The following is a 19,847-nucleotide window of genomic DNA, read 5'->3' as shown; positions in this document are numbered from 1 at the left end:
AGCTTTCTTGTCTCTGTGCTCAAAAGCCGGTAGCATGGAGCTATATTTTGCCTCAAATTTAAGGGTGGAGAGGGCATGGCCGAAGCAGAGGGGTGTGGGCTGCTTGCTCACAGCTCAGTGTAGCAGGGAGCAGGGAGCAGGGAGCACTAAAAGAGGTCACTCAGCTCCTTTCTCTCTTATTTCACCCCAACCCCAGGGCTTTTTGTTTTGTTTTGTTTCTTGCCACAGTAGCCCAGGATGCGTTAAGCTCCCAGGGACCCCTGAGCTGCCCTCTCTCATTCTCATCCACGGTCTTGTCTACCCCTCCCCCACCCCCCACTCCTGCCAGCCCAAGCTTTTGTATCGGCCCCAGACCCCCACTGACCTCCGTCTACACTCTGTGCCTGCTGCTGGCAACAGCCTCTGTTGCCTGTCCTCTCCTGACACCGCCCAGGGTATAATCAGAAATCACAAAGGGAGTCATGCCTCGACATCACTGAGCCTGCCATTAGCCGGCTACCTGAGCCCCACAGTACCTCTTTTTCCCCAAGACCAGCCAGGTCCTCACAGAGTCGGGGCTCTGTCCACTCTGCCCACTATCTTGTTCCTACCTTCTTCCCCTTTTCAGCTTTACCCCCGCCCCAGCACATGGGACAGCACCACTTTCTAGACCAGCACAGCTGCCGTTGATCTTGACTTTTAAGCAGTGACCTTCAGTTGATGATAAGGAGTCTCCTTATCCATTTCAGGGGCTAAGTGGATGAGAACCTGACCAACAGCCTGTGGGGTTCCCAGGGACTGGCAGGGTCCCACCACCACTTCTCCTAGAGACTACAACCATCATCCCTCCCCCCCACTCCCCCACCGGCGCCACACAGGCTGCCTGACTCTGTGAACCCTGTGTGGAGCCCTTCTACCTACCACCCCTCACTTCACCATCTTACACAGCTGGCAATCACAAGACCACTTTGTTTCTGAGCAAGCCTCCTATAGAATTAGGTGTGTGCAGGCCCTAGGCATAGACTGCAAAGCAGCACCCCAAACCTCCAGGTGACACCTAGGCCCTGCTAGGAACACGGACAGAAGATGAAGCTGAGCTGGGCACACGTTTTAATGAAAGTTCACAGATACAAGAGCTTGGAGCAGGGGGTCACAGCTTGGAGGAAGTTGGGGATCACGAGTAAGGGAACCCCAGGTGCTGGTAGCCCCCATCCCGGGAGCTCCCATGTAAGCCCTTCTTGCTGGGTGTCAGGTCTGAGGGGTCCAGGAGCCTGGGCAGGGTGCATGGGTCAGGGAGGGCAGCCACTGGCAACCAGGAGCATTGTGGGAGGAAGCCCAGAGACCCGGTGCCATCAGGACAGGGGCAGGCGGCAGGTAGGGTGGCTGGGAAGAGTGCTCCACGCCGTCGGGCACTCAGCTTCTGGTGGCCTTGCTGCCATGCATGGCTCTGGGCCTTGGTGGAAGCCCATTCTGCCCCCACATTCTCATTCAGCATCCTGAATCTCAGTGGCCATCAGTGTCAGTGCTATGTCTCCAAGACTGCTTCCTGCTGGGCTCAGTAGTCAGTGAGCGGGTACCGCAGGAAAATGAAGATGAGGATGATGCAGGAGGCTGCCAGTGCAGAACTGGTGATGTTAAACAGTCGTGCTGTCTTGGCATCCTCCACGGCCCCATTCAGGTCATTCAGGAGCTTCTTGTCCCTAACCTGGAGGCAGACGATGGAGGAAGAGAAGTAGAGGTCAGAGGAGGCAGAAGAGTGGAGGCCATCAGTGAAAGAAAGAGATAGATCAGTGCAGGAGGGGGAAAGGCAAGAGGGAGATGTCAGAGGAAGCAGGAGGAGGAAGTCAGCAGAGGAGGGAGCAGAGAGGTCAACAGGGAGGTCATCAGAGGAGGGAGCAGGGAGGTCAGCAGGGGAGGAAGAGATGTAGAATTTAGGAGAGGCAGTAGGACAGAGGCCAGCAGAGGGAGGAGGAAGATTAGCAGAGAAATAGGGGCAGAGGTCATCAATGAGGAAGAAATCAGGAGAGAAGGCAGGACAGAGGTCAGCAGATGGAGGAGGATAAAGAACAACAGAGGAAGGGGGGACTACAGGAAGGGAGATGAGTAAAGTAGGGGATAGGGAGGCTAGCAGAAAAGGGGGACAGAGGTCATCAGTGAAGGCAGAGAGAGGACGGTAGAGGAGGGAGGTTGGGGTGGTGGAAAGCAAGCGTGTGAAAGTCAAGTAGTTTCAGGACCTCTGTCTTGCAAACAGCTGCCCTCAGTGTGAGGAGCATAGTCATTGAGAAACTTGTCTTTCACAGTGTGTCAAGTAAAAAGTGCTTAATCAGAGAAGAAAATGGGGAGCAAGGAACGCGGGTACCCTGAGAAAGATGCTCAGGAATTTCTGTTTTATTTTTGAAACACGGCTCAAAGAAGCCTGGCGTGATCTAGTGTAAAAGAGGAAGGTGACCCTGGAGACAGTGGCTGCATGGTGAACAGGATGACGACACCAGGGGCGGAGGGTGTGGGATATGATGACAGCTGTGCCCAGTGTGTTGTAAGCGGTTCTGCCTATCTGGACCTTAACCAGAATGCTGAGTGGACAAGACATCCTCAGGAGATTGGGCATTTCTAAGAGACTCCCTGGTCAGGGCAGGCTTGCCTTAGGACAGTCCCCTGTGCGTGCCAGCCGAACGTGATGCAAGCTGAAATCAGAGCCTAGAGATGTGGGTATGCGGTGAGCGCAGGGCGGATGGCAATTGCTATACTCACGGACTGGGAAGGTCGACAGAAAGACATTTGGACTGGCTAATGCCAGAGTTAGGGAAGTGGGTACCTAAGGAGGAAGTGTGGCCGGAGGGAGGGAGGGAGGGTGGGTGGGTGGGAACGGGGTGGGAGCACCACTACACAGAGGACAACGGAAGCCTGCTGGGAGGAGGGGCTGTCCTGAGGAGGAAGGAGTGAATGGTAAGGCAGGAACAAGGAGAGAGGAGGAGGAGGAGGTGTGGATGGGTACACGCAGTGGGCAGAGGGATCAGGGAGGACAAAGGACAGGGATGGGTGGAAGGAAAGGAAGGAAAGGGACCCAGTAAAGGACAGAGATGGACTCGGACGGAGGATTGGACTATGTGAAGTGGATGAAGAGCATACACGGGAATAAGGGCTGAGGAGTCAGGAAAGCAAAGGTGGAGGTGAGGCTCTGACCTCTTGTGAAACGGCAGAGAACCAGCATCTCTGTCACCAAGAAGGAGGTGTGTCCCTAATTTACTTAGCTCCCACAATTTGAGTGAAGTATTTGATGACGTTTTATATTTTTCTCCAGAAAATTAAATTCTATCTTCCCTTAGATTTAGTGTTAGCCTACTTGATTTTCAACTGTAATGCAAACTCCTTCCTCTGACTGATGCTTGCTGCTATGTACACAACGTGGATCTCTAGCAAGTAAGGTCCTATAACTAGTTAAACTATCCCACTGTGATCATTAGCCAAGTCTTCTCTTTAACAAACCAGCTCTACTTCCTCTCTTACGCCCCCTCCTCCAGGCTGCAGATGTGCTAGAGAAACTCTGGGCTTGAGTTTTGCCTCTCTGTGGTAACCTCACACAGTCAGTGGGTCCTGTTGCTGCTCCCAATGCTTGCCTGTGGTGTGGAGATAGTGAAAAGCCCACCTCACGGTGTTGGGAAAGGCCTCAAGATTAGCTTCGTGTTTCTGGCACAGCATCTTGGCTGTAGGCTCCCCTGAGAAAAACAAAGATGATTCTAGAACAATGCTGACTAGCAGGGAGTATGCAGAAGAGCCTTAGCTCACCCTTGTTCTTTATTTTATTTTATTTTTTTGTAAATATATATATATATATATATATATATATATATTTACAATTCTTAAGGCTAGAAGGTAGCTATAAATACAGAAGTGACTATCAAGTGAACAGTATGGATGGGCAAGTGAAGTGTGTGTGTGTGTGTGTGTGTGTGTGTGTGTGTGTGTGTGTGTGTGTTGACAAGTATTTAGGACAAGTGGGGCCACTGCTATGTTGACATGTGTTAGATGGACAAGAGAGACAGGTAGGTGAATTTTGTCATATGCTGAATGAAAGGGATAGATACACAGAACATGTCTTTTTGTTTGTTTTTTGTTTGTTTGTTTGTTTTTTGTTTTTTGTTTTGGTTTTTCGAGACAAGGTTTCTCTGTGTAGCCTTGGCTGTCCTAGACTCGCTTTGTAGACCAGGCTGGCCTCGAACTCACAGAGATCCATCTGCTCTACCTCCCGAGTGCTGGGATTAAAGGTGTGCGCCACCACACCCGGCTACAGAAGAACATGTCAAGTGGAACTAACAGGAGGATAGACAAAGATATGAGTGGATGCTTGTTGTGGGGGAAGGCAGCCTGATGACTTAGTATGTGAGTGTGCTCTGGGTGAGTGGAGAAGCTGGTGTGAGGAGACAACAAAAATGTTGGATGTGTAGGGTGCGTTGGATGGCTGGACAGGTACGTGGGGTATGTAATGTCTCTTATGTCGTTAGGATGGACACATAGTTAGAAGAGTGCTGGATGGGAGGTGAGCAGATGGGATTATGAAGGTGGTTGAACTGGAATGCAGGGTATAGTAGTACATTTTGTATCTTTGGGATGGATTCCTGATATGTATGCTAGATGGGGGGAATAGGTGGATGAGCAGATTTAGGATTGCATGTGGGATGGGTGAAGGTAGTAAGAGGAAGGAGATTGAAAGAATATACCATTGAGTAATGAATGGGAATTAGGTACAGATTCATAAACCCATCAATCAATCAGCCAGTCAGTCAGGCATCCTAGGTGTGTAACAGCAGCTATGCAGAGCCCAGCTGTGCCCTGGCGTTCAACAAGGAACAAAACAAAGCCCCTGTCCTTGTGGCTCACAGAGCAGACGAAGACCCGGGGCAAGCAAGGCAGGTAAGTGGGCTAAGGAGCTTAAAGGATAGCTGAACATGCAAGAGGTCGATGGTGTCCCTGGAGAACCAATCTCAGCAGATATACCAGAAAGACTTCATTGATTGGATGTTTGTCTTCAGATCATGACAAGTTTGGTCCTGATGGGGCTTTGCTCCTGGAGGGAGGCACATTAGGTTTAGGGGGGAACAGAGCTCCATGAGGGGATGGCCAAGGCCAGCCAGTGCCTGCTATTGGTGGGCAGAGCACAGATAGGTGGGGAACAAGGGAAGCTGTCAAGAAGGTGGTGGGGCTTTGTCAAGGCTTCACAGGAAGACACAGAGCCAGAAGAAGAAAAGGAAGGCTGGCTGGACAGACTCTAACAGAGCTGTTTGCTGAGGATTAAGATCAGACAGAGAGGAGACAAGAGTCTGGCCTGGAGAGGGGAGGCTAATTCATCAACTGAGGACATGGCCCTATTAACATGGACAAGACCTGTGGCCATGCAAGTTGACTGGCAGATGGATTTCTGGATCTGTGCTAAAGGCAGCACTGACAACGCTGAGTTCAGTGGGAAGGCCAATGACACAAGGGGGCTTGAGAATCAACTGAAAGGCAGTTACAGAAGGAAAACTGGGAGGCACAGGCCAAAGATCTTCGCAGTGTGGGCCCCAGAACTAGTAAAAGCTGTTTTCTAGACTTATGGCTAGACACCGAGAACAGCAATGCTGCCCATGCTGGAGTTGTGGAGGGTAGAGATGAACATGTGAAGGGCATCACCCCATGTGTGGGTGGTTCTATGAGGGCACATGGGGCCCTGAGGGAGCTGGGTCCACAAAGATGAGGAACCCAGATTCAAAGACCAGGAAATCACATGTGAGCAGTAAGAGGGCTTGGAAGAGCGGACAGAGGAGCAACAGGAAAGCTAAAAGGAACAGGGAGGGTGGGCAAGGCAGAAGCAGAACACTGGAGACGTGACCAGAGCAGAGAAGACACACAGTGCTCAGTGGGGCCCAAGGAGTGACAGATGATGTCTGCTATGGAAACAAAGAATGGAAGGAAGGAAGCGGAGAGACTGGTGGGAAGTTGGGTGAAGTTGGTCCAAGCCAGGTGCGGGAAGAAGAAAAGGACGTTAGACGAGATGGGCAGGTGAGTGGGGCAATCAATGGGTGACCTCTTGGTGAACGGTTGTGGTCTGACAGATGAATCCATAAAGGGAAGGAAGGAAGGACAGGTCCTGGGTCAGCAACCAGCGGGTGCGAGCTCAGCCTCTGGTGCTGAAGGAGCAGGAAAGGGGAAAGGAAAGGGAGGCTGATGGTGACCAAATGGTCAGGAAGTGCAGTGGGTACGCACTCCACCAATTTAGACAATGAAGGTTCTGACCCCCAGACATGGTAGGAAGTGGGACCTTTGAGGATGAGGCAGCTGTCATCTGGAAGAGGACCCAAGAGGCTTTTAACCCTTCCACCATGTGCAGACTCACAGATTATATGTAAGTAACCTATAGCCCAGAAGAGGGCAGACCTGACCGAAATGACCGAGGCCTGGCTATGCTGAGGCCTTGTAAAGTCCAAGTCAGCAGGACTGTGGGGAAGTCACACCATGTGGGAACTCTTCACACGTGCAAACCAAAGCAGCTGACTCAGACTGGGGTGTGGGTGACCCAGCAGGCATGGGCACATAAAGGATGGGAAAGAGAAGTGACATGGTGGCTAGCCAGAGGGACAGTCAAAGGGGTGGAGAAGAGGAGGGAAAGAGGCTGGAGGGCACATGGACACACAGGTCCAGTGGTGGGGTGGGCAGGTAGGATAGACAAGACAGAAAAGAGTAGGCTCATTTGGATAGAAGGATGGAGCAGCCTAGGAGGGAGGGAAGTACAGGAAAGTAGGCAGTTGGTGGAATGCTTCAGCATGCATACAGCCCTAGGTTGGATCCCCAGCACCACAAATGAACCAGTGAGTGTGGCGATACACACCTGCAAAGTCAGCGCTTAGGAGGTAGAGGCAGGGGGGGCAAGGGTTCAAGGTTATCCTTGGCTGCATAGTGGGGTTGAGGCCAGCTTGGGCTAAGAGAAGGGGAGAGAGGGCAGGAGAAAGGAGGAAGAGGAGGAGAAAAAGAGAGAAGAGAAGGGAAGGGAAGGGAAGGGAAGGGAAGGGAAGGGAAGGGAAGGGAAGGGAAGAGAAGGGAAGGGAAGGAAGGGAAGAGAAAGAACATTCAGGGAAGGGAGACAAAGGATGGATAGACAGAGAGGGTCTGAGAAGGCCCTGAGTCTTATGACACCCCAACGGTGATCTCCAGGCAATGCCTTGATGCACCGCATCTAATTTCCCAGTTTTTTTCCCCAATGGCACTTACTCCACAAGGTTTTGTTACCATTAATTAAAATATTCAATTTAATCATGGGAGATTGGCGCCTTGCCTGGAATATACTAAGAGCCCCACCATCACTGGATGGTTTATGGTTCTTGTCTTGCTTAAGGTAAGTGGGTGGCTCAGAGGAGAGACAAAGGTGAGGTCGACAGTGAGTAGCAGGGTGGAAGAGAGCAGCGGCGTAGACTCATGGGTGAACAGGGAGCAGAGGAAGGGAGAAGAAAGGACAATATGTGCCCAGTGACCAGAAAAGGGAATTAAATGAGTGAGTAGATGTAGGTGTGGCCAACGTTTTTGAAGAGAACCAGGAGAAAAAGAGCCGCCAGGTAGATGAGTTATTGGGACATGAATGGTGGGAGCTCAAGGGCTGAACTGGCAGACTCACAGTGGAGATGAAGGCTGCTCCTCCCATGATGCCTCTCGCCTGTGTGAATGGTGCCTGTATATTTCAGACTGACTGGGTGAGAAAAGTCCTTGCGAGCATCTCCAGCCCTCTCTAGTTTCTCTCACCCTGAACCTCCGTCAGGACAGCCTGTTGACCCTTCCTTCAGAATATGTCCAGGTCTCAGGCCTGGGAACCCCGTGTTAACGGATTCAACTGAGCTTCAGACCTAAATATATCTGAGACAAAGTAGACTCTGTGCCAAGCACGTGCGGCCTTTTCCAGGGCTTTCTTCTCTGAGTGGTACAATATAGTAGGACAATTGCTCTTCCTTTAAATAAGGTCATATGTCATCTAGAGATGGTGTTGAGATCATGTGAGTATGTGTGTGGAACCCAAACAAACACTGGGCTGTTTTAAGTAAGGACTTGGTTGTTTGTAGAAACAATCCCCTGTGTATTCCAAAGGAATGACTAGGGGGCAGCCTTCCATACACAACTCCCTGGGCGGCCAGTATCACTGGGAAGCCCCTCCTATTTGGGTTCCTAGCTTCATCTCTCTGCATCCTCAGTCTGTCCCCACATGGAAGCTTCATCACGTGGACCCACTTACAGAAGATGGCAAAACCCTCATGGAAATAACAAGGCTTTGGCTCAAGCATATCTGGTCCCCTCTCCTGTTTTAGCCACACAGGTTACTGAACTTTGTCCCTGGGCTTCTGCAAGGCCTGCCCCCATCTTGTGATACTCACTTCCTCAGACACATACATCTATGGCCTGGACCACTCTGCACGTACACTCAGTGTACCAACATGGACTTCTGTCTGAGTCCATCTTGTATGAAACAGCAATCCCAGCCACTCTCTTCAGTCTTCACAGCTCACACTACCACCGACATATATGTGAGTTTAGTGATGGTCTGGGTTCCCTGTCAGAGGGAAGGCTCCTAAGAGGAGGGACTGTGTGGCCAGCCCCTCATCATACAGTGGGCAGTTACTTGCTACATGTGAAGTGAGAGGCATAGTGGGAAAATACTGGGGCGTTGTGACGAATCAATGACTGCATGTTGGGCCATATGAGTGGCCATAATGGTGACATCATAGGAGAGGGCAAAAAAGAAGACGAGAAAGAGGAGGGAAGACATAAGCTTCAAGGTAAAGTAAGACAGGGACTGGGGAGATGGCTCAGTTCATGTAAACTACTTGCCAAGCAATCATGAAGACCCTGCATTTGATCTGAGGAGCTTGCGTTTAACATCAACAACAAAAAAGCAGGGAGGGGCTGGAGGAGTGACTCAGAGCACTTACTATTCTTGCAGAGGACCCAGGTCCAGTTCCCAGCACCTAAAGGGTGGTTTGCAAGCATCTGTAACTCCAGTTCCAGGGTACCTAACAGCCTCTTTCTGACCTCCTTGGGTACCAGACATAAACATGGTTTATGCATGTGCATAAAACAAAATCAATAAATCTAAAAATATATTTTTTCAAAATTCAGGCATAGCAGCACACGTGTCTATAATCTCAGCACTGAGGAGGCAGAGACATGCAGACTTCTGGAGTTTTTGATGGTTAGCCAGTCTAACTTAACTGGTGAACCCCTGGTCCCAGTGAGTCCTTATCCTAAAAGACAAAGTAGGGTTCTGAGGAGATGGCTCAGTAAATAAAGGCACCTACTACCAAGCTGAACAACCTAAATTCAGTCCCTGGGATCCACATGATGAAGGGTGGGAATAAACTCCTGCAGGTCATCCTCTGAGCTCCACACAATGCATGGTAATGAGTGTGTGTCCACGCATACACCAAAGTGTGTAATTTTTTTTTATATAAAAGTGAATGGATCCTGAAGAATGACACTTGAGGTTGACTTCTGACCTCTACATTCATGCTTGCTTACACACATGTGGATTGACATGCATACAAATATATGCACACACATCCCATACATGAACATGAATACCCACACCCAACACAGACTCAGAAATGAAGGTTAATAAACATGTGGACATGGGGCAAGTCCATGGAGAAGAGGGGGAGGGGGAGGCAAGAGAGGGAAGAACGTACATGGTATGTGTGTGGATGGCCCGACAATAGGAGAGGCAGATGGTCTGTGTGGAGTGGCAGATAACAGTTCGAGGAGGGAGAATGGAAGAATACTTTGATGAAAGACAAAGCAAGGAAAAGGGGGAAGGCAAGCAGGTAGATTATTGGATGAACCATTAGTAGAATTTGGGTTGAAGCTTGTGGGATTTTTCTTTTTTTTTCTTTTTCTTCCTTCACTTTCTCTTTCCTCTTTTTAAAAAACACGGTCTTAGGTGGGCACAGTGGCACATACCTGTAATTGCAGAACTCTGGGAGGCAGAAGCAGGTTGGTCTCTGTGAGTTCAAGGCTAGCCTGGTCTACAAAGAATGTCCAGGACAGCCAGGGCTACACAGAGAAAACCTGTCTCAAAACACACACACACACACATACACACACACACACACACCAAACAAAACAACAACAAAACCAAACAAATCCACCAAGGTCTTGCTACTTAACTGAGGCTGGCCTTGAACTCTAAATCCTGCTGCCTCTGGCTCCTAAATGTTAGGATTTCAGAAATGCACCACCATTTCTGGTTTATCTAAGGTGTGTCAGTCTCTAAAAATAAGAGAGTGTGGAGCAACGAAGGAACACGGGAGATGCCACATGAGCTCATGGCTGAAATATGAGGTGTGAAGTTAGGCAGAGTGGAAAGTAAGAGTGTGCAAGTATGTTCACAGCCACATATGGATCAAAAATATTATTGGATGAGACAGGCAGACAGGGAAGAAGCTGAGGGACAAGAGAGGGGCAAAAAGAAATAGGAGAGCCGGGTATGGTGGCGCACGCCTTTAATCCCAGCACTCGGGAGGCAGAGCCAGGCGGATCTATGTGAGTTCAAGGCCAGCCTGGTCTACAAAGTGAGTCCAGGATAGCCAAGACTACACAAAGAAATCCTGTCTTTAAAAAAAGAAAGAAAGAAAGAAAGAAATAGGAGAGAAGAAATTTGGGTAGACAGAACGCTGAAGAGAGACAGATGTTTGAGGTTGATGGGATTGTATATTAATGGATGGATGCCAAATTCTACACAGGGAAGGAAGTAGAGGTTATGAAGGTTGGAATGAGGAGAGGATGGGTGGATGGAACAATCTTTGGAAGAAACACTTTGAGTGAGTTGTTATCCTGACATATCACAAACAGCGATGTCTCTCAGCCACACTTTGGTGAGGGTGGGTAGAGAAGCTCCAGGAAGAGAATGGAGCATGGGTGTAGTTACTCACATAAGAAGGGTCTCGATGGGCGTGGTGGCGCACACCTTTGATCCCAGCACTCGGGAGGCAGAGGCAGGTGGATCAATGTGAGTTCGAGGCCAGCCTGGTCTACAAAGTGAGTCCAGGACAGCCAAGGCTACACAGAGAAACCCTGTCTCGAAAAAAACAAAAACAAAAACAAAACAACAAAAAAAGAAGGGTCTCACAGGTAGATAGTATTGGTATGCTCAGAACCATGAGCACGTGGGTGTGTGGCTGTGCACAGAGAATGGAGGGAGGGAGGGAGGGAGGGAGAGAGGAAGGGAGGGAGGGAGGGAGGGAGGAGGATGAGAGAGAGGGAAAGGGGTGAATTGACAGTAGTGGCTGGCTGGAGATCACTAGGGATGGGAAGAAGGGAAGAGCCAGAAGAAGAGAGGAAGAGAAAGATCAGCAGAGCGTCAGAAGATGAACGTGCTTGTGAATGGACATGCTGAGAAGAGAGGAGTGCTTGGTATATTGATGGACGGCACCCAAGGGTGAGTGGAAGAAGCAAGAGAGATGAGGAGGAAGGCTGGTTAGGAAGGAAAGCATGGCTGTGCTGTGTGGAAATGGATGAGGTTACATTCATGAAAACATAGGGAGGGTGTGTAAGTAGGCGAGTAAATAAATGAAATTCATAGACACAGTGAGGATGCATGGGTGGATGATGCAGAGATATGGATGGATGGATGGATGGGTGGATGGGTGGATGGGTGGATGGGTGGATGGGTGGGTTGGTGGATGGATGATGCATGATGAATTCAGCCTGTGCAGTTGAAGGGGCAACTACAAAAGAGGAGAGAGATTAATGTGGACAAATGGATACATGGGGAAAGTAGAAAGCAAGCTAGAAGGATGGATGGATTGAGAAGGAAAGAATGCAAATGGATGAAGTTGAGTGACAAAACGCATGCATGGCTGCTTGGTGTGGAGGAATGGTGGAGAGGAGGAAGAATGTGGCAAGGCGTGACTAGATAGAAGGCAGTGAGTATACTGGCTGGGCTGGTGGTGAACTGGGGGTGTGATGAGAAAATGACATTAGAGAAATAGTTTGATGGATCGGTGTCAAGGTTAGTAAGGATGGAATGGGACAGTAGAAGAGTCAGAAGTACAACGATTGTGTGTCAACAGGCGGGGGAAGGTTGGTGCTGTCTGGATGTAGTGAACAGTGTGGAGGGTGGGTTGACATAGCCATGCGTCACATAATGAGGGGTATCGGAGAAACTCCAGATGGCCTCATCATCTGTTAACATCACAGAGTATTACACAAATCATCTATGACACCAGCAGGTGATGAAGTCTCGTGTGTGTGTGACCTGTTTGTCGCCTGAAATGTCATTCTACTATATGAGAGTGAGTGGATGGCAACATGGCTGCATATGTGGATGGGTGAGTGGGTGATGGGTGGGTGAGTGTATGGAAAGGTGGGAGAATGGGTTGTGACTGTGTAAAGGGGTGGGTGTATGAATAGTAGAGTGAGCAGATATGCAGATGAGTGGGTAGGAGGATGGGCGTGGTGTGGCTAGAAGGATGGTAGGTGAGTGATGGCTGGGCCAATGGATGGGTTAAAGGGTGTATGGGTGGATGGATGAGTGTGTGGATGGGCAGAAGGGTGGGTGGGTAGATGGTCAGGTGAATGACGGATGCGTAGGCAGATAGATGGTACATGAGTGGATACAGTGATGGTTGTGGTGTGGATAGGCGGGTGGGCAGATGGTCAGGTAAACAGGTAAATGAGTAGCTGGGTGTGTATACGTGTCATGTGGATCGATGGATGGGACATGGGTAGATGAATGCATACATGGATGGGTATGGTGTAGATAGATGGATGGGTAGATGGGTGAGGATGGATAAGCGGGAGGTGAATGCCTGATTTAGCAGATACATGGATAGATGAGTAGACGGATGGAGGAGTAGATGGGTGGATGAGTAAAAAAGTAGCTGGGTGTGGTTGAATGGGTAGCTGGATGGGTGGGAGGATTGATGGGTAGGTGAATAGATGAGCTGGTAGGTAACACTGATACCGAGGACGGATGAAACGGGCAGATGCATACACACAAAACCCAACCAGAACCTACCCTCCTAACCTGTTCTTTCAGGCTTTCCTGCCCTGTCCTCTGAGCCTCCTAAGCTCACATCAAGCAGCTGCCACACCCTGGCTGCATCTCACTCCCTCCCCTGACCTTCACACTCTGCTCCCACAGAGGATGTCCAAGTTTGGTGTCTGCTCCTTTCTCCAGGTGAAACTTTGCCCTCACCTATCCTTCAAGGCCCATAGGAAATTCTTCCTCCTCCCAGAAGTCCTTGTCCTGAACCTTACTTGGCCCCAGGCTCAGTGAGATGTTTTCCTTTTATGAGACAGTGGGCTATATATCTCCTTTGGTAATATCCTCTGTCCAGACAAATAATATACTTAGACCTCCCCCATGATGGTAACCATGTTTGGACATTGGAAGTGTGGTCCTGTGCGCTGGGCAGGCAGACGTGACCAGGGAAGGAAGGTTTTAGAGGCTCCGTAGTAGAGACACAGGTTTCAAACAAGAGAGAGGATAACTGTGGGCTGGTGTGTGCACACAGCTCAGTATTTCCCCCAGGAAATGGTGGCAAGGGGCCATGAAGTGACTTGAATGCTCAAATTGGAACCCTTGGTCCTGTGCAGCTAGCAATGGGCTGGTGTGTTTATGAGGCAGTGTGTGGAAGCTGCGTGGAGGCTTGATCTTCTGGATCATGGTCTTTCCTAGAGACAGAGCTGCATGGAGCTGACCCGATCCATGTGGTTCGAGGAATGGATGGTGGCCTGATGGGAAATGGACAGACAGGGCAGACAAGAATGCCACCATCTCACACCAGCCCACCAACCCCACCTGGTCACATGACAGCTTAAACGGCATTGTTTGTCAACAGATAAGGCAAGGGCTCAGGAAGGAAAGATGGCTGGAAAACCAGCCAAGTCCTCCTGACCCGTTCCACCTACTGTCCTTGGACATGGTGTGTGATAGGCTGCATGAGTGGCAGGTGCGGCTGGTCAGGAGGCAGCAGCCAGATGCACAGGTGGACTGATTTCCAGGCATCAGGTCAGAGTTAGCCTGGTCTATGCTGACCCTGCACATCCTTCCAAGAAGTCCCAAGGTCTGTCCACTGTTCCCAGGGAAGACCTCAGGGAGCAAAACAAGGGCAGAGAGAGAGAGAGAGAGAGAGAGAGAGAGAGAGAGAGAGAGAGAGAGAGAGAGAGAGAGAGAGAGAGAGAGAGATGAGACTGACTGGACTTCTCCTCTCCAAAGTGTCAACCTCACATCTCAGTACAAACTCATATCCATCCAGAAATGCCTGACCTACCTACAACCCACACCAGATGGGCTACCCTGCCCAGTCAGCCAGAGACAGCCTGAGCCAGGGGAGGAGGGAACAGCTCCCGGACCAGAGCCCAGGCAGCCATGCTCAAACCCTCAGGCTGTAGACAGTGCAGGCAAAGAGGGCACCAAAGGGAGGCTGTGTTCCACTAGCAACCTGGCAATGGTGTCCTCTACCTGGCACTGCCCCAGAGAGCAGAGCTGAGTTGGCCTTAGGACATCCCAGGCCCCTATGTCTCCTTCTCATGTTGCCTCTCAGGCCAAACAGTCATGCACACATATACCTGTGGTACACTTATATGCAAACACATAACGATTCACTAATATTTGCATGCACACACTATACTCAAACATGTGTCCACCCATAATACACACCTAAATGGATGTAGGCTTGTAGGTATGCTGGCACCTCTCACATGCAATTGGACATACATTTCTATATACATTCATCTACACTCACACAGAATTGCACTCACATAGGCATTTGCTCACACACATGCACATGTGTGTGCACATGATTACATGCATACAGTAATGCTCAGACATACACTCAAGTATCCACACTCTATATAAACATACCCACCCATGCAACACACTCAAATGCACTCACTCATACCTTCTGTACACATGGCAAATTACGCACATGTGAGCACATGTGTATACACATGCAATCCCATGCTCTCACAGACATACCCACTCGTGTACACAACTCCCACGTGTTACAGCGCAAGGTGAGGGACTCAAGCTTGGAGATGAAGGCATGACAATGGTGTGATATGTTGAGCATGAGTCAGGAAGAGGAGGAGAGAGCCTGGTGGCCAGGCATGTGATCCAGGGCAAGATGGGGCTCATGTCTGCAGGTGAATCATGGGCTGAGCTGCCTGGGCATCCTTCCTCCCAGGTCAGTTTTATCCTTACTTTTAAATCCCTGCAGCACCCTGCTGCTCTCCCAGCCCCTGGCACCCCTCCTTGCTGGGCAGCTGCAATCTCTGGACTGCATCTGGCTTGGGCCATTCAAGTCTGGGCTCAGGAAGTGATGATCTGTGTAATTGTGAGCCAAGGCCTTCCTTCCGGAGATGCAGGGTGGGAGGAGGGCACCCAGGCACCATTCCCGCACCCCGCTGGTGGAGCTCCAGCGGTCCAAGGATGCTCAGTCTTTACCTGGGACACAGGGGCTGAGACAACTCTGAAGCCATCGCCACAGCTTCCCCCTGCCCCATAGCTGTGTTTATTTCTTTCACTTTGTCACAAGAAGGGATAGGAGTAGGAGTGGATGAGGGGGTCCCAAAGGCTTGCTGTCCTGCTCTGTTCCCAGCCACCAACCCCCAGGACAAAGGGGAGCTAGTCCCGGAAGTTGTAGCCACCATGGGTTTAGAATGGGTGGTATCAGATTGGTTTTCCAGCTTTTCCCCTGAGCCAATATGGTCATCAGGCTTTGGCTTTCCACCGCACACCTGGCCAGGTGGGCTTGAGTGCCTGGCAACACAGCCCTCAGAGAGAGGCCAACAGAAGAGGTTCCCGAGGACCCCGAGACCACGCCTCTACTTTCTATAGGCACAGGATTTCACTGGCCCCATGCAGTCTCCATCCCGTTTAGCTACGTGTGGCTACTGGCCACACTGACTCCCACATTGTCCCCTTGACAAGAGAGAACCTTGAGCTCTGAATGCACGCTCCCGATGATGAGTTAATTGGGCTAGCTGTACAGAGCAGACAACCCTACCCCACTCCCCAAACTGGGGCAAGCTTTCTCAGTTCGGGAAAGGGGAAGGTATTGCCCTTTGCTGCCAGCCCAAGCCTAGCCAACAGCCTTACCTCTTTGAATCCGTTCAGATCTGGCTGGGATTGCTCATGCTCTCTGGCCCTGGGGGCTTCACTAAGTGACATTCCATCCTGCTAGCCCCCTTCACCCTGCCCGCCCCCTGCCCAGGCTCACTTTGAGGGAGTAGGCCAGAGCAATGAAGCCCAGGCAGCAGAAGTTGAGGTAAACGAAGTTGAAGATGGACCACAGATAGTAGTCGTTCACCTCTGTGGTGTCCGGGTAGACCTCGATGACTGTGGTGGGGTTGGTCATGGTCTTCTTCTCAGCTAAATGCTTGCAGGCCTGGGGGACGCCCGATGCCCGAACGCTGTCGGTCTTGCTGCTTTTAGATTCCATGGGAAACAGAGTGGGTGCCATGGGGGGCGAGGCTGAGGGCTCGGGACCTGGGGCCGCTGCAGCCTGCAGGGCAGGAGGCTTGGACACACAGGCGAAGCAGCCCTTGGGTGAACCTGCTGGCGGCCTGGGAATCCAGAAGGCCCCGTCCAGGGGAACTCGGGCTTCCTGGGTGCCGTCCGTGGTGATGGCCGGGGCTCCCAGCAGGGCTGGGCACTGACTGGGGCCCTGGGCCTGGAGGGAGGGACAGAGTGAGGAGTAGCTGGGTCCTGAGCGCCCAGTAGCACCCACCCTGGAGCCTTGCAGCATCTCCCCTGCAGCCCCATAAATGGCCTTCGGGGAGATGGAAATCCCTGCGAAGTTGCCAGCTGCCAGCCTGCCTGCCACCTGCCTCCCCCACCCAGCCAGCCACAGCCAATACCAAAGCCATTCGCAGTAGCCTTGGCAAGCACATCGGGGCTTTTCATTCCTTTGCCATCTGTGCCTACTGACACACACAACAGCACATCCTTAGCGCCCTAACTGACACCCTGTTGCGATAAGCAAAGCGCCCCTGCATCTCCACTCTCTCAGGGCATTCAGACCTACAGTGACACTGCTCTAGTCACTGACTGGCAGAATGAACAGCACTCGCTGAAGCACATACACACCAAGACGCACCATACACTCCACCCGCCGATCTCTCCACTCCCAGCACACCCGCTCTCCGGGAAGCGCCAGGTAAACAACTGCCCACCCAGATGCACAGTGCTACACACACTGCCCCACAGTCTCAGACACATCTCCGGAGGATCCGCGCAGGTGCGGTGCTACAAACTCGCGCTCATCGCCTCTCAAACCCGGCAGAAAGAGGCACTAGGGTCCCTAAGGGCGCACACTGTCACACGGACCCACTCACCTCCCTCCTTCCTCTCCCCGCCCCCCGTGCCACCAACAGACCCACAATGACACTCTGCGAAATGGACACTTCCAAGAGACAGCTTGGCGCTGTTGCCCTGCGCCACTGGGCGCGCCCGGCGCCCGTAAGGAGATAGCAGGGGGCTGTGTGGCCCCTGGTCTGACCCTGGCCTGCAACAGCCACCAGGACCGCTCACCTACTGGTGACTCTTCGGCGAGCGGGCCAGACCCCTGCGCCTCGGAGCGTGCGTCCTTCTGCTGTCCCGGGCCGCTGTCTGTCCGCTGATCGCGTCCCAGTGGCCCAACCTTGGGGGCGGGGAGCAAGCGGTGCTGGCGCCGCTGCCACCCCCGCTGCCCGCGCGCGCTCCGCAGCGCCAGGCCGGCCGTGGCTGCAGCCAGAGCCTGACTCACGGCGGCGTCGCAGACACCTCCGCCTCTTCCCTAGGGAGGGAGGGGGCCCGCTAGCCCGGAAGCCAGGACCCCGGGGAGTCGCGGGCTGTGAGACACTGGGACACCCGTAACCCATGAGCTGCACTGCCTAGCTCCCATATCCACAGACCACCTCTCCTCACATTCTCTGGCGGATCCTCGGTCCCGGGACTGAGCCCTCCACCTTGTTTCCAGGGCTGTTGCCCTCTTCCTGCATTTCTCCCAGGAGCCTTACTAACTCCAAGACCTGTGCCTTCAGAACCCCCTTACTTCGAATCTCTTATTACCCTGTTGAGTCCCACCTGCCACTCTCAGTCCCCACGGCAATACTTCCTCTTTTCCCACGAGGCCCCTTCCTGTTATCAGCCTCGTAAGCCCCCACCCACCTTTTCTTCTATCCTGCCTAGGGAAATGCTTCATCCTTACAACCAGCTATGCCCTGTCTGAGCTGGTCCAGACAAGGCTTCCTTTCGGAGTCTCTGGTCCCTTGGAGCCTCCAGACTACAGATCACAGTTTCTACCTGAATGAGCACACACCAAACTCCAACGGAACACTCATCCTTGTTCAATCCTGTCTCCCAAGTCCCCAGGGTCAATGTCCAGGGTTTTTGCTCCTGGGCCCATGAAGTCCAAACCTTCACCAATAATTTTGTTTTGTGTTTTTTTTTGTGTTTTGAGACAGGGTTTCCTCTGTGTAACCTTAGCTGTCCTAGACTCGTTCTGTAGACCAGGCTGGCCTCGATCTCATAGCATGTCTGCCTGCTTCTGCCTCCCAAGTGCTGGGATTAAAAACATGCACCAATAATCTTAAGAGCCCCCCATCCCCCCTCTCAACTCTGTCTAGTTCCCTGTCTCCCTGATCCTACCAAAGCCTGGTTCATTCGTCCCTAATCCTGTTCATCATAAACTGGGCTTGAAGTACTTGACCTGGCCCTGCATAGCAACCTTCCCTCTGCCCTCAGGGCCAGGCATGCTACTCCAAAGTTCTGGACTCTGGTGCCTCTCTGATACCCCTACACTGGTCTCCTTGGAGCTGTCTACGCACCTGCTCATAGCCTCTCTGCAGCCCCACCCTCCCCCCCCCCCATCCTGGACTCTGACACTGCTCTGTTCCCACAGTGCCCTAAGCAGCACTGTCCTCCAAGGCTCAGTCCTCATGCGGCAGCTTCTCTCCTGGCATTCTCAGTCACCAACTGAATCTCCAGCTCCAGATGAGTCCCAAGGGCTTCCTTGACCATGGAGAACTCCCAACAGTCCTCCCTCCCTCAGAACCCCTACCGTGTGTGTGTGTGTGTGTGTGTGTGTGTGTGTGTGTGTGTGTGTGTGTGTGTGTAAGGGGAAGTTTTCAGCAGGTCCTTTTCACCCTCCCCTGAAGTTCACCCCCTTCTCGGGATCCATTCTTCCCTAGCTCTTCTCTGGGACCCTCTCCAGAGTGTGCCAGGGCTGCCTGAGCCCTTTTGTCTTTCTGTTCTCCTGGAGCCTCAGCTTCCTGAACCCTGAGTCCTTCTCCAGGGCCCTGTCTCCTGGATAAGCCTTGCCCTGTGCCAAGATCCTCCCTTTACAGCCCAAACCCCACCTCCGACCCCTGCTGACCCCTGGCACAGCTTATTTCTGCATGTCAGGAATTTTCAGTGCGAAGTGGGTCTTAAATGTAGATTAAAAAAAAAAAAATCCTTACATGGGTGGAATTAATTTCCAAGCAGGCAGGGACCCCTCCCTCATTTTCTTGGCTTTCTTCTGGGCACTCCTTCATGGAGCCTAGCCTTGTTGGTCCAATGAACCTGGGGGCAAATGCATTGTGCCAGAAAGCCAGCTCTCCCTCACCCAATTCCACCACTCCTTTGGATCCCAAGAGCCTCACAACCAGACTTGCCAAGGTCTGAGCTGAAGAAGGTTCCTCCTCAGCCTGTACATGGCTGTGTACCCTGAAACTAACTTCCACCTGCCTGTGCCCATGGCACTCCCCATGCCACACAACCTAGGTCAGGTACTGCCTTAGGACATCTGGCCTGTGAGCCTCAGACTTCAGGAAGCAGAAGGGTCCTTTGGCCTTCAGGGCGGGGTCTGCTCAAGGCTATTGGCTAGGTA

At 51.8% G+C, this 19,847-nt stretch overlaps 1 protein-coding gene across 2 annotated transcripts; it reads right to left on the bottom strand.

Moving 5' to 3' along the window:
* Positions 1-1,072: 1,072 nt before the first annotated feature.
* On the bottom strand, positions 1,073-18,162 carry IFITM10 (interferon induced transmembrane protein 10). 2 transcript variants are annotated; one of them, XM_084773851.1, is made up of 3 exons: positions 17,528-18,162; positions 16,305-16,667; positions 1,073-1,684 (listed from the first exon to the last, which is right to left on the bottom strand). In XM_084773851.1, the coding sequence occupies exons 2-3, from the start codon at positions 16,455-16,457 to the stop codon at positions 1,535-1,537; spliced, it is 303 nt and encodes a 100-aa protein (XP_084629977.1). In that variant the 5' UTR covers positions 16,458-16,667; positions 17,528-18,162; the 3' UTR covers positions 1,073-1,534. The 2 variants fall into 2 exon arrangements, with proteins under 2 accessions (XP_084629977.1, XP_084629976.1); XM_084773850.1 differs by having other exon boundaries at positions 16,215-16,667; positions 17,528-18,141.
* Between the last annotated feature and the right edge of the window lie 1,685 nt (positions 18,163-19,847).

This window comes from Acomys minous (assembly GCF_964271855.1).
Source record: "Acomys minous genome assembly, chromosome: 2".
NCBI classification, from domain to species: Eukaryota; Metazoa; Chordata; class Mammalia; order Rodentia; family Muridae; genus Acomys; species Acomys minous.
Note: the sequence above shows the minus strand (reverse complement) of the source record. Positions and strands in the feature narration are given on the sequence as shown.

Excerpts from the sequence above, each read along its gene's own strand:
- IFITM10 (XM_084773850.1), bottom strand. The coding sequence starts at position 16,457 with ATGGCACCCACTCTGTTTCCCATGGAATCTAAAAGCAGCAAGACCGAC. Across the intron at positions 1,685-16,214 it reads CTCTGGCCTACTCCCTCAAA|GTTAGGGACAAGAAGCTCCT; the intron begins GTGAGCCTGGGC and ends GTCTGCCTCCAG.